Raw genomic sequence first — 14,650 nt, forward strand, 5'->3', positions numbered from 1 at the left:
ACAAAGAGCAAGAGAGGAAGGGAGTCACGAACTGAGTTGCTGAGGCTGCACTCACCCGCTTGAACAGTCTATGGTCCATCAAGGGGCTTGGCATAAACAGCAAAACAATACCAGACAGCTATTAGCACACAGTAAGCACTGTGAAGGAGGGGCGAGGACAGCAGAGGGCGGAAGGTGGAGCTTAGGGTTGGGGGTATTTCCTATTATTGTTCTCAAGAGGATAAAGAAATACTAAATCTAACACGCTAAGCAACAGAACAAAGAGATGGATAAGATTATCCGGTTAGAGCAGCATACAGTGGGTGAAGGAACGCCACTGTGCAATATCACCAAAGTAGGAAATGATTTAAAGTTAAGTGATATTAGACAGGGGTGTACTTGCTGCTGTTTTGTACAGCTAATCATACTGTGGCTTATTGATGATTTAAATACAAACTTAATTCATAAGGCATGATCCAGTAAAAAGATGCTTTGTTTTTTGTTTTTTTTTTGGTGCATGGAAAATAATTCATATTCTTTCAAGCATTTTCAGTTTGTCACCTTAAAACCACAAACTTCAATGCTTTTATTGGGACTTAAAGTGATAAAGACTAAGAAGTTCAGAAGTATAGTGGGAAATGAAAACAAGAATTTATAAAAAATATAAAATATAGGTTTTTTTTTTTTTTTTTTTTTACATAATTCACTGCCATGACATGATGCACAGGGGAGTTTTTGTCCAATCAGGTTAAATGGAAAGTAACCATGAAGACTTTTAAGTCTTGTGTCAGATTCTAAATTAGATCAAAATATTTGATTGGATTTTCTTAAGAAGAATTCAACTTTGCTGTTATTGTCACAAGTACAAAGCAATGAAATGAACTCTCTGCATTTAACCTGTCCTCTTGGGGAGTAGTGGCTGCCATTGTGCCAGTGTAAATATACTATTGAGCAGTGTGGGGTAAAGGGTCTTGCTCAGGGACCCAGGCTGGCAGTCTATGGGAGTGGGGTTTGAACTCAGATCCTCTGGGACCCATGCACAATGCCCTAACCACTAGGCCACCACACCCTTTCTCTCTGTATGTCTGTGGTGATCCTATACCCCATCTCAGGAATTTTGCTGCATCAACTTTTATACCTGGATTTCTCCTAATTTAGGTTCATAATTATTTCCTTTTTTTTCCATACTAAGATGATGAATGGTGGGAAATGTGTTGTGTTCCTCATCTCACAGGTAGCATGGCAAGAAGACAATTTAGTTTCATTTTTGTGTAAAAAATAACCAAAGCTTCTTCATTTGTTTAGTCCCAATATTACTCCTTGCAAATTATAAACTTAACTTCTGATAGTTTTCCTTTAACAATGACAGTCTACCTGCCACTGTCTTTAAAACTTGTCCAGTTGTTAACTGGATCTCAGCAGCTCCTCCAGGTCTCTTGGCTGCTCTGGGTGAACATTAATGCCCTCCACAGACTCTGATACTTAGTCTTGTATCAGATAAAATCCCAATAAATACAGTGAAGATGATGTTTGTAGCTTGGTAAACTACGAAAGGATTCAAGTGGTATAAATACTTTTGAAAGGCACTTGATGCAGAGTGTAAGCTTAGTGTTGGCTCTGTGTTTGGACCTACCTGTGGCGGCAGCGTCGTAGGAACCTCATAATCTTCCTGGCAGCCTGATCCTGCCTCTTCGTGAGCAGACTCCCTCTGTGAAACAGCCAAAACCCTAAAGTTAATTTATCCTTCGGCAAAAAAAAAGAAATCACAGGGTGTATTCTGAATCACAAAGTATTTAATAGGCCAACAGAGAACGAATCATCTCTCAAACTTATTTTGCTAATGATTTTCTTTTTGATAAATGACCCAAGACAACCAACATTTTTCAGTCCTGCAGACAAGCCTCCTAATTTAACTGTCACTTTATCAGTATGCAGCAAGATGAAGTAGTTCCTCCTTCAGCCTGCAGTCTCTACCAGAAGTAATTTATCCTATTATTTGGTCCAAATACCCCCTGTACTACGGTGTTTACCTCAGTTTGTGCTGTACCAGGGCAGCAGCGGCCCCACGGTGATGGGGCTTCAGCTTGCCAAACTCCTTGTAGCTGCGGTAGTATTGCTGAATTAGCACAGCCGCCCTCCTGCTCTGCTGGAACTTCTTCTGTTCGTGGTAGCTGCGAAATTTACTCTGGATAAGGATGGCGGCCTGCGTCATCTTCTTATAAAGTGCATACTGAGAACAAGAAAACATCAATATGTCATGTTGTTTTAGATGAAATTGCTTTGACTTCATGCTGGACAAGAACGTGACCAAAACATTTACCTTTAGGGCTATCCATGTTAGCTTGTAAATGGAAAAAAAGACACATTTCGAATGTTGCTCTATAAATGCCTTAAAGCAGGGAACTATTTTTGTGGTTATTGTTGACCTACCTGTTTGTATTTCTTGTAGCAACGTTGTATAACAGCAGCAGCTACTTCCTGTTGCTCTCGGAGCGGCCGTCCCTGTTGGGAAGTAGAATGGGACAGATAAAAAGTTACAATAGGAGTCCTGACGGCCACAAGGGATACTTGTAGGTTGCTGAGGTGTTGTCAGGGTTAGCACATGAATCGGCCTCAGAAAAAGAAGCACCCTTTGTGGACAGACCACCTGTCAAACAGTGGAGGAAGTGAGCTGCTGCCCAACAGAGAGCCACTTCAGAATCAGCTGGCAGATGGGCTAAAGGCAACTGTGGACGACAGTGAACAGTTTGTGATAATTAAACTTATTGAAAGTATCTCAGAGGTGGGTAAGAAGTTCAGGAAGGGACTGGGCAATGAGAAAGAAGACAAAGACAAAGTGGGAGCTCATTTGCTTCATAGATGTGTCTAAGTAATGCAGGGATACGGGGTCAGTGCAGCTCCCCTAAGCAAGGCCATGCTCTGCTCAAGCCATCCTTCCCATGCTGGAACCACAGGGACATATTTTTGTTTTTTTGTCATAATAGTATAATACATTTATAAGTAGACATACAGAAAACTCGACAAATATTAAGAATAAAATTAATCAATTGAAACCATGATGAGAAACAGTAGGACACAAGACAAAGTAGGTAATAAGGCACATTACATATGCTGAACTTCAATCCATAGGCAGATTTAAGTGAATCCATCATCCCTATAATCCAAAGAACAGATCCGTCCAGTTATACCAGCCCTTAGCCTGTAGCTCTGAGTCTGGGCTACAGAATAGACAGCTTTCAGGGCCTGAACACCAGGACTGTACCTTGTACTTGCGGAAGGCAGTTTGGACCAATCGGGCAGCCTCGTAAAGCTCTCTCTGCTCCGGATCTGACAGAGTCAGCTGGGCCAGGTCTCGCTCCACTTTACTGTTGGAGGCGTTGATGAACTCACTCCAGTCAGACGGAGAAGGAACAGCAGACCTCTCCAATGGACCCTCTCTAAGCGGAGATCCCCGAGGACTCAGGTTAGGGTTAGATGATGGTGTCAGAGGTTCATTGTACAGAGATCTATCAAAAAAGTAAAAAAAAAAAAATCTTTTTTATTTTTTCTTATTTACAAATGTTAAGCGCTGTTTGTAAAAGTGCAGTAAAATATTCATTAAAGTTCTTGCAAACTTAACATAATAGTTTAAATTTAATACAGTGTGTTTCCAGCTTGAGATCTCATTGTTTTTACCTTTCCTATTACTCAGACATGGATTATTCAATAAGTATTTTGTTTCAGTTTAGCTTTCTGCATGTTTTACTATAGAACTCCAGCCCATTGAAAAAAGTATTTGCACCCTCACAGATTTCTTCTATTTGCATTTTGTAATCTGAAGCATACATAGACTGTCACAAATATAGACAAGTTTAAAGAAATGCTGGGACGGCTTTTTAAAGAGGTAATTCACACATAAAAAGCCAGACAAACAGATTGAAAAAAGTTGTTGAGCAAAGGTTGTTTTGGGAAGTTCATGGGGTTATCATGATACTAATAGAGAAATACTTTATAATAATGGAAATCCCATGGATCACATTTTCGTGACCTTGGTTGAATAACACATGGTTTACAGGGCTGAGTAATCCTTGTAAAATCTGATCTCTGAACAGCAGCTGTTATTTCTCTGTCCGGAAAAACCGGTGCTCATCACCGTTCTATCTCAGATTAGGAAGCGACAAAATGCTTTGTTCCAACTTCTGCTAGAAGCTGAGAGAAGGTGTTTTTTTTTTAGCATCAAATCCACACAGTGACAACAACTCCTTTTTCAGCTTTAGATAATGCCTTAGTCAGGAAAATGTGGTTAAGACTGCAAGAGGTCTTGGACTTTTTTTTTTTCATTATAAAAAAGAATCTAATTGGCATAAGTGAATTGATATCAAGCTATAATGCTATGAGGTGATGTCATGAAATTGGCTGTCGCAAGGTAAGCAGCTTTCTTTGGGGTGAAGAAAATATCACAAGAACTAATGTTTCATAACAAATAAGTACACCTTTGTGTAAAACGCCCAAATTTCAACATATAAATGCCTATAGCGGTTTTTGGAAGGCTTTAAAAATCTTGATATAGCACCTTTAAATTAAAGCATAATTTATACAAAAGCAATTTGTTTATTCGTGGATTTGATCTTTGTGAGGAATTAAATTCTGCTTGATAATCTGTAAAATTGATGTGGGACAAAAAAGCAGACATAGAGAACCTCTAAGATGACCTCTTAGGTAAACTAACTCTACATTCTACACTCTACTTTGCTCTACTCTCTATGGCAAACAATTAATCCCATTCTGCCTCTTACTTTAACATTGATTTTCTTCCTTTAAGTTGTAGAGGAAATAAAGTCCTTAAATGACATCAATAGAAATTGTGAAACAACAATACAGTTTTTTTATGTTGACTGTTTAGTTTTTGACATTTTGAATAGTTTGTACATGCAAGATGGGTAGATGGGATACAATCTCAAATTTAATGCATATATTCTTTGGTGGTCTTAACTTATCTACAAGATTGTATTGGTTATACAATGGATGTAAGAAGTATGTAAACCTATGACAGGTTTCGGCAAAAAAGAAAAAAAAAATCTTATTTAACTTAGTGTGAACTTTGTTGAGATCTGTCTTCCCTCCCCAATGGTCCTCCTTACCGTAGGTGTATGATGCTTGGCAGCTGTTCTACATCTCCCAGGTAGCTGGCTAGCCAGTTCATGGTGGTGCTGACTGCTGATGTGTCTAAGGGCCCAGAGTCTGCAGTGCTGAAGTTCTCCCTTTTGATTCTCTCTGGTGTTGCTTCAATGATCTGCTCTGCCAGAGTTATCATATTTACCTATTGTTTTAAGAAAAACAAAGGTGACTGATGTTATCACCTATGTGGTAAAACTATATCTGCATACAGTCTACTTATGCTTGCTTTTATAATGGTAAGGGCTTGAGACAAATATTAGGGAGTTATTGCAGGACACAAGATAACAATAACTGCTGCAGGCTAAAATACTTCATTGAGCACTTCATCTGTTGGAGCAGTAATTAGACAGATATGGATGCCTGGAAGGAATTTCTTGGCTGTTGAAGAAGATCAATAAGCCCAGTTTATTATGCAGTGATGGTCACTGACAGGGTGCCAAGCTGTTTTGTTGTAGATCACCTATCAAATAAAAGGCTCTGTTCTGAATACAGCCCCAACCTCTGATAGTAAACAATCCTTGCAGCAAATCAATTTACATCTGCACCTTTTCACTGTGTTTTCAATAGGTTGACAAATATGTTGGCACCACTTATAAAGAATTATGATTTAAACTGCTGGAAGTACAAGTCATTTAAATTAAATTTGAAAAAAGGAGTTTAAATTTTTTTTTTATGTTACAAAACCAACCTTGATTTTTACTCTTGTAATGGTTATATAGTAGATAGGGCCAAACATACTTGGGAGCTTCAACTTAAAAGCAAACTTGATGCTGCCCTTTATTAAACTTGGCTAAATAAAGAAACTTTCTTTATAAAAAAGGTATCCATATAAAGATTTGCTGGTAGATTGAAAACTTGCGCTGATTATTAACTTTGTTAATACAGCAGATGTCTGGGAGATATGGGTTTAGTGTTAGAGCAGCAGCCCTGTTTACTTTCATCAAACAAACAAGTTAGATATCACTAACATGGAACCATGTCCAACAAACTCAGACAAACACTCATTAGTGACACCATACAAACTCACCAAAATTATAAAGGAGGGAAAAAAAATCTTTACTTAGTTGGAGAACTGAAGACAAGAGCGGAATCTGGGGGGTCAATATGTTTCCATAACAAACATTGACAGCAACTATATCCCAAATGGAAGGCATTCCTGGAAAAATATCAATTCTTACCTTCAAAGTTTAAACTCTACTGGAACTTAAACCGTGAGGTTATTGTCAGATGAGACTAAAACTACAATGTTCAGAAACAAACTTTCCAGCTAGATTTGGGATGGTAAAAAAGACATATCAGAGGGACGGTCAAAATAATGTTCTTGAGGTTTTACAAAATATTGAATAAAAAACAGTTTTGCCACCAGTGATTTCTGACAAAACAATTATATCTTAACATGCTTTCTTAGAAATCAAATTGAAATTTAATTTCCGTGGAGGGTACTTTTTTGGTTCTGCACTAAAATATGAAGTTTATTTGAAGGATTTTCAACCATTTCTATCTGAGGGTACAAACAAATATAGTTTGCACTGTCGATGTTTCATTTGCTGTACAAGGCTGCCAATCAAATCTGATATAAATCTATATAGAAGCTGACGGATCTCTTAAAATTGTGCCCCTGCTGTGCTAGAGCCAGTCACAAGACGATTGTTGAACACTTTTCCTGCTCACCTGCAGGTTATCCATCTGAGTGAGACAGTCCTGGTTTTCCAGATCCTCTCGATATGATAGAAGTTCTGAATCTGCCATTTCTCTGTCCGCCATAACCAGCATGCCAAGCTGCTCTCGCTGCCGTAGTCTGTTAACCAGTTTCTCTTTTCCTAGACTGGTGCCCCCACTGATCCCCACAGCCTTCTTCCCCAGGCTGCTGTGGGAGAAGTTCTCTCTGGACGTCCATCTGGTGGTCCCAGTGCTGCCTCCTGTTGGTAGACCTTTGTCTGCACTCAGGCCTTCTGAGGACACACTCTTTGTGATGGAGGACAGTTTATGGAGCTGTTGCTGCTCCAGGCTCAGAGGGACAGACATGGGCTTGTCGGGCCGATTGTGAAATAATTCAGGGTTGGGTTTATGCTTCTTAGCTAATGGGAGGTCTCTTTGGCCATCACTGCTGTAGCAGTTAGAAGGCTCTGATCTTGGCCTTCTTAAATCTGCAAAAAAAGAGTAGTGATAATATTAGCTGAACACTTTGACACCATGTTTCACTTACAGTAAAACTACAGTGTCTTGCAAAAGCACTTCTGCATGTTTTTCACCTTTTCTCACTGACCTCTCTTTATAAACTTAAATGTACATATCAATGTGACTTTGAGTGGCTTTGTTTGACCTTTTTAACACATAAGTGCTCTGACCACAACATTTTAGCTCCAGTTTTCTGTTTAGACTTATAATCCTGCTGACAACCAAAGGAAACCATAATCTGAAGTTATCTTTAACTTATTTGCCCTGTTATTAAACTAATTCTACATCTATTCTGACCAGCTTCCCTGTCCCTGAAAAAATAAAACATTCCCACAGCATACTGTTGCCATTATTGTGTTTATCCATGATGATTTCCTGTTGGGGAGAGTGATTGACATTCTCTGCGTGTTTTTGATGTCCCCTCAATGACTTGACAAACTACAAATTACCCTTCTTTCCAATAATGGGTGTCTTCTTAACAGTATTCCCTAAAGACCTTTTGAGTTGTGAAACATTCTATAACTTGAGCCCTTCCTCTTTTATTCCCTCCTTGGCTGGTCTATCACTTAAGAGTGTTTGCTGTGAAGTTCTGCCATATTCTTTGCAGTTTGGTTACAGTAGTTGACTAAAAAGAGATTAATGATATTCCTTCATGTCCCAAGCCTGCAACATTATCTCTGATGTACATGGTGTGTGAGTAACAAACTTCTGCACCATTTACAGTTCAGCTTTATTTTTTCTGAGATTAACTCAGCACACATATGGAATGTACTAAGGAGGCTAAATCCCCAGTTCCATTGGATCAATTCTCTCATTCAGTGAATCAAGAAGATGCAACGTTACCCTATTCCACCGGGAACGTTAACAGACTTTGCGCTGGTGGACTCAGATCACATCAGGACTGCATTGCACTATAGTAGTGTACCTTTAGGCTTTAAATAGTACAACATCCCACTAAATGCTTAATTTTGCCAGTACTGCCAACGTCTACCTGCTCTTACCTAATTACATTACCTTTTGTTTTATCTATCATAGATGAGTTCAAATATTTAGTTTTACATTTTTTTCCTCATATAATGCCTGTATTTATTATAATCGCGGATTAACAGTAGGAACAGAATTTTCTATAACATAAAAGTCCAGAAAATGCGATCTAAAATATGCACATGTAGTCTTTTACTTGTGAAATCAACCAGATTCACTTTGCTTTTCATTAACTGACTTCCTGGCCAAAAAATCCGATCTGCTCTAGATTGATGTGGAGTTGGTGCAGCAAGTGGCAAAAAGTAGAAAAGCCGTGTTTGGGATGCTTCAGATATGCAACGCTGCAAACCGGGTGGAACCACTCTGACTGACTATAATTACTGCGATCTGCTGCGGCGGCCCAGTGAAGCCGCACCGCTGCAATGGAACCAATAAAGAGGCTAAAGCAGGATAAAAAGAAAAATGTAAAGACTTTTTTAGATAAATGAAAGCATACATTTTTCTTTATTGTCCTTTCCCTCCACTATCATTTCTACCTAATCACATTCAATTTCAAACAAGCACTTTGGTTTTTGTGGCAGTAATGTGTCAAAATAAATGTAAAAGAAGTTTATAGGGACAGAAAGAACTTTTGCAAGGCACTCTATTCGTCCCACACCTTCAGGTTACACACTATTATGCAGTTTAGTTTATTAAACGAACCTGGATTGGTGCTGGTGGTGCTGGGTGTGGTTATTGTGTTAGCAGGGCCTCCTTTCTTGCCACTGGGTGCTACTATGCTGTCGTTTGCCCAGCTGACCATCCAGCTGTCGGAGGTGGGCGCATCAGGGGTGGGGGAGAAAGACATGCGAGTTGTGGCCGGCAGAGAGGCTGGTGGTTGCTGCTCTTCCCTCTGCAGTTGCTCAAGACACTCAGCCAGCTTGGTATGGCCTCGAGAACGAGCAATTGACAGAGGCAGACGACCCAAAGAATCTGGTATGGCAAGGGCCCTTCTGTCCCATTTATATAGGACTACTGCTGCCTCTAGATGACCAAGTGCACATGCCCACATCTAGATGGAAAACAGACAAATGAACAGCAACAAACAAGTTAGAATATTTGTGACTCATACATTCTTATCAAATAGTTTTGGCTCTTACCAGAGGTGTGCATGAAAAGTGATCAACATTTAGAGGGTCCACTTCCAGCTCCAAGTCAATACTATCAGCATGTTTAGTACTGCATGAGAAACAGAAAACGATAAGCATCTTTAAAATGTATTACGGTGTAGCATTTTGAGCAACCACAGTTCTGATTAAATAGTTTGCTGTATAATATCATTCTCACCGCCACTTGATGAGTGTCTGGATGAGGGTGGCGTAGCCCTGGCCAGCAGCCAGGTGAAGGAGTGTCATCCCTCTGAAGGTCTTAGAGTGGATTAAATGTTTGGACTTGGCCCAGCAAGCTCTGCTCATCATCTTTTCACAGACCACTACAACACGACTCTCAAAGGAGCTGCTGGCCTGCATCTGGCCAGATGCACACTGAAAGAAGAAAAAAAAGAACACATATTATAAATTATTTTAAAACTTATGTTTCTATGGTTTTCAGTTTTAATCAATCAGTGATATAAACATACATCAAATGAGCATGATGTTCTCAGATGTACAATAATAATTTTCAAGCATTATGTGGCTTTTTACCTGTGACTGATTGTTGTTCCCTCCTCCACCCCCTCCTCCACTGCCTCCACCCGTTCCTCCCCCACCTCCACCTCCTGTTCCTCCTCCTGCTCCGCCACTCCCTGCACTGCTCGTCTGCTGCTGGCTGGCCATCTCTGCCATCCTCCTCTCCATCTGCTCCAAGCGCTCCAGGATTGACATTCTGAACTGGTTGTCTGGACAAAAAAGTGGGAAACAGAACAAGAATGTGTCAGCACACATGTAGCATCAGTTGTATGAAAACAAAACAGTTGTTCCACATCGCCTGAAACCCAGAAAATGCCTTAATCCCACAAGAACAAATCATCAAACAGTATGTGCCATAAGTTATGTCGATATGAACTAAAACATCCTCAGGCTTACTATCTATTAAGGGACAAATACACAAGACTGTTTTTCATTAGCAGCATAGCTGACGAAGCTATGTTATACTTTAAAACAACAAAAATATCATTTAATAAATCATTTGTATGAAAAATATGCATGAATCATAAACCTCTTCAAAGTAAAACCCTATTGTACGAATCGATTTGACCTTTTACCTACAAGAACTGCTTTTCTCCAGGCTACTTTGAATATCTCTTTTAGCCCATACAAAGCAACTTCTCATTTCCCTGGGTGATGTTGATTAACCAAAATGTTAGCATATCTGGGACTGTTGTCTTACGTCTGTATTGAAATGCTCCGAGGGACACAGGCAATAAAAAAGCAGCCCCCAAATTCCAGGCGTCTCACCTGCAAGCCTCCGATATTAACAAAAACTCCAGCATACAGAACAGGTGTTAAGAAAAAATAAGCAGAAGTTTGATTTTAAGCTTCTTGTAGTTGCGATGACATGTCAATGCATAAGACAATGAAAATTTCCCCTACATGAATAATCCTACTTATCAAATTTCAGAAGATGGAATATCCATCCTTATACAGTCATTTATGTTCTTTCACAGTTTAAAAAATGCACCTTACAAAAACAATAGGAGTCTAATTTTTATTGGACATCCCTTTTTGGTCTCCCAAAATGCTTTTAATTAGTTTAGATAAAATATATAATAATAATATATATAAACATATTACAGCCACCCATTAACAGCCATCAGAGAGCCTGTAAACATTTCCCAATTTAGACTACTCTTTTGAAACCGTGCCAAGAGCGGTCTGAGCATGTTAACCAAGATAACTGTAGGGTGTAAATGGCACGCAAACTGAACCGGACTGTGCCAGACACAACCAAAGCGCACTAAACTAGTACTAGTTCAACAGTATTGCTCGGTGTGGTTCAGTCGCCATAAAACAGAAGAAGAAGAAGAAGAACTGTAAACAACAATTGAAATCTTCTCAACACTACATTTTATAAAATGGCTTCAAAGGGGCATGGTGTGACCTGGGATGATGCTGAGACTGCCTTCTTCGCCTGACTCTCCGCAAACAATGAAATATCACAATTATAAACAAACATAAGGAACCGGTCAGCACAGTAAACTGATCCAAGCTCAATCTGAACTAGAAGATCACCCATTTATTGCACTTGCAAGTATAATGCTAAATATACAAGGGTGGATTCTGACTAACATATAAATCTTCATATTGCACAAAATCCTTGCTTTTATAAGGGAATAATAACAGAAATAAGAAAGAATCTATTCATCACAGATTTTGATAGAATATGTGACTCATTGATTTTTGAACATTAGAATAATCTGACCTAGGTTAGTCACACTACATCCAATCTGTCATTTGCTAACTACTTTCAACATTAAACTTTTTTTCAGAGCAGTTAAACCACAGTACATGGATAGAATCTGAAAGACAGGAAAGACTTCAGACAAAACTCTAGCGATACCACCTTACTGAAGGTCTTTTCCAGCTGATTAAATAGACCCTATTATGGCCCTGCTCCCTGCACCTGTTTGGAAAAGAGATTAAGAAGCTGGCAGCCCAAAATAAATCAGAACCTATTCGACTATCCCAGGTCCTTGAGAAAACAGTCTTTTCACAAATTTAGATGGATGGAGGTGCAATTTCGGACAAATATAGGTCTGTGGCATTGAGAATGGTTTCATTGCCAAGGAACTGCCATCTGCTCCAGAAAAATTATAATAAATAGTAAACAGATGTTTAAAATAAAATAGGACCAACTGTTAATTTCTATATATTTAAAACATCTTCAGAACTAAGATTGATCTACCAGTCTTTTTCCATACTTGCATGTTTATCCTTTAGCCTTTACAAAACCCATTAAGTCTTCTTGGCTGTATGAACTCTTCAGGTATACATTTGTTCATGCAAAGTAGCCACAAAGTTGATTTTAACCTCCCAGCAATTCTCCTTAAGCAACATTTTATATTATTCTGCCTTTGATGAGTTAAGATAAGGCTTAAAAAAATCATATGAGTCCTATGAAATAAATGTCTTTTTAATTAAGATTAAAAGGTCAAAAACCTGATTTAAGTGCTTCTTAAATTACTGACATGTATAGTAGGCAAGTAATGGCTTTAGCATCATAGTAAAAAAAAAAACTTCACCCAACAGGAGACAAAAGGCTATATTTAGCACTTAACTTCTTCAAGATGAAAACATAAGAAACATTAAAACAAAACAAACAAAAAGAATATACTGATGAGATGTTGAATTACTAATCAATTTTATAGAAATGTATGTAAGTGCTGAGAAAATATCTTCTTGTATTATATTGTAAATGATGCATTCACTTACTCTGCACAGATAAAGACCCCTCACCTTTGCATTCTACATGCATGAGGTGAGAGCAGCCTGACCTACTTTCTGATAACTTTAGCAAATAACTATTTGAAAACATGGGGGAGCACATACAAGATGAAATCTTTTTTATAAACATAAAAAGCTCAGGCAGACTTTAGAACATGCACTCCACAAAGAACAGAAATATTTGTGTGTGGGGGAAATACAAAAATACGATGGATGTCGATTAACATAGAGACAATAAAAAAGTTAATTGTCATATTTATGAATGAAAGTTATTAGAACCTATGAACTTTGTATCTATTGCAGAATCTCAGATGTTTTTTTCAAAAGAATGCTTTGTCATATGTTTAAAATTCTAAAATATTTGTTTTACCTCTTCTAAAGCACTTCAGTCTTCTAGACTTTTCATATATCGCAGTCTCAGTAATCCAGGCCTCTTTAAATACTCAGGTATTTCACTTGAAAACATCTCAAACTAACTTACTAATGACACGACTACCTGGAGTGAGTTGTTTAGATACATAACATTTTTATCTTTTTTGACAAAATACTGTGGCGATTAGTGGTTGCAGGACATTTTGTTGCTTTGAAAATTGGTAGGCTATAGTTGTAGGTATGATTTTTTGTTCCCAACCTTTTTGTTTAGAGAAAAGAGCTGTCTGTTATTGAGTATGTTGCCCAGATAAACTTTCAGTTTGTGTTGTTTGGCAGTTCATGTAAATTCCTACAGGTTTTAACTTTTGACAGGTTGCAAATAAATGTAAGGACCTGCAACAAATGCATGGTCTCTTTACAAAAAGAAATCACCTACACAAAAATAAATAAAGGCAGTCATGAGCATGAGTGTGCATTTACACACACATAAGGTATGCCATGTACAGACAGTGGGTTGGGATGGGCAGTGAGAGCCCACTGCAGCAGGGAGTATAGAAGACTGCATTAGCATTCCCCATTTAGCTACTATGAGGCCGTTTCTGTGGCAACCTGCTGCTGAGTGGTAACTAGGCGACAGGAGCATGGCTGTGTGTGTATGCCCTGCCTGTGTGCTATTGGCTTATTGATGAAGGAGAGGAGAAGGACCCAGTACACAAGACAAAAATGTGGATAGACAATGAACATAAGCTAAAAATCTTTCCATGCATCCCATTTACTCAGTGGTGATGCCACAGGTAGGGACCTCTAACTCAATGTGGGGAGTCTTTACAGCACAACCCGTTGACATTTGCGCTTTATAGTATCTTGGCAGCCCTGGCTAAAGGCTCCATAGAGAGCTAATGTCACAGAGAGAGACACAGAAAAAGAGGTCAAGTAGCTTCTATCATTGGAAAAAAAGCATAATGCCACAGGCTAATAAACTGCTGGTCTCTGTGACAGTATGCTTCACTGTGAAAAATGGGCCATATACCTCACAATGTGGCCCCAGCCTTTAATTCCTCTGTTGGCTGTATACTACCTCAGTGACCAAACTGTCAGATTAGCAGATCATTTTCAAAACAAACAACAAACTGTTAAGAGTGTTTGTAGAGTGTCCCATTAGGCAAAATGTATCTTTATCCATCAACATATTGGCTTTTAGATGGTGTGGGGGGGTAAGAGTTGCCTCTGGTCTGAGTGCATCAGTTGAGAGTGGAGTCAAGAGGTTGAGGTACATGCCTTCATATAAGGTTGTGCTCTCACTTTGCCCTTGCCTGATATGTGAGAAGATGTACAAACACAGAGATAGAGGGAAAGAGTTGGGGATAGTAAGCAGTAGGCTGACATGTCTTTGTTCAGACCCAGTGCTGCAGTGTGCTGCAGTGCAGATGATGTCATCTCCACCTGCTGCCTGCTGCTCCAAATGCGATGCACGTCCACTGCAGAGGGAGGATGGGGTAGAGACGAGTGGGAGGAGAAAGAGAAGGTGAACAGCCAAACAGTACTGTAAAAACACTGTG

General features: G+C 39.0%; 1 protein-coding gene across 5 annotated transcripts in view; it reads right to left on the minus strand.

Moving 5' to 3' along the window:
- The window catches only part of LOC107083923 (calmodulin-binding transcription activator 1-like), a 401,719-nt gene that overhangs the window by 8,138 nt on the left and 378,931 nt on the right, over window positions 1-14,650 (minus strand). For 4 of the 5 annotated variants that reach the window (XM_015373494.1, XM_015373495.1, XM_015373492.1 and 1 more), the window contains 12 exons: window positions 9,981-10,174; window positions 9,625-9,821; window positions 9,438-9,516; window positions 9,001-9,349; window positions 6,808-7,283; window positions 5,100-5,278; window positions 3,242-3,485; window positions 2,410-2,481; window positions 2,300-2,320; window positions 2,010-2,209; window positions 1,613-1,687; window positions 56-86 (listed from right to left, as the gene is read on the minus strand). In XM_015373494.1, coding sequence (XP_015228980.1) covers window positions 56-86; window positions 1,613-1,687; window positions 2,010-2,209; window positions 2,300-2,320; window positions 2,410-2,481; window positions 3,242-3,485; window positions 5,100-5,278; window positions 6,808-7,283; window positions 9,001-9,349; window positions 9,438-9,516; window positions 9,625-9,821; window positions 9,981-10,174 — 2,117 coding nt within the window. The remainder of the gene's footprint in view (window positions 1-55; window positions 87-1,612; window positions 1,688-2,009; window positions 2,210-2,299; window positions 2,321-2,409; window positions 2,482-3,241; window positions 3,486-5,099; window positions 5,279-6,807; window positions 7,284-9,000; window positions 9,350-9,437; window positions 9,517-9,624; window positions 9,822-9,980; window positions 10,175-14,650) is intronic. The other variant, XM_015373493.1, reaches the window with a different exon arrangement.

This window comes from Cyprinodon variegatus, unplaced genomic scaffold (genome assembly GCF_000732505.1).
Source record: "Cyprinodon variegatus isolate N-32 unplaced genomic scaffold, C_variegatus-1.0 Scaffold87, whole genome shotgun sequence".
Classification (NCBI taxonomy): domain Eukaryota; kingdom Metazoa; phylum Chordata; class Actinopteri; order Cyprinodontiformes; family Cyprinodontidae; genus Cyprinodon; species Cyprinodon variegatus.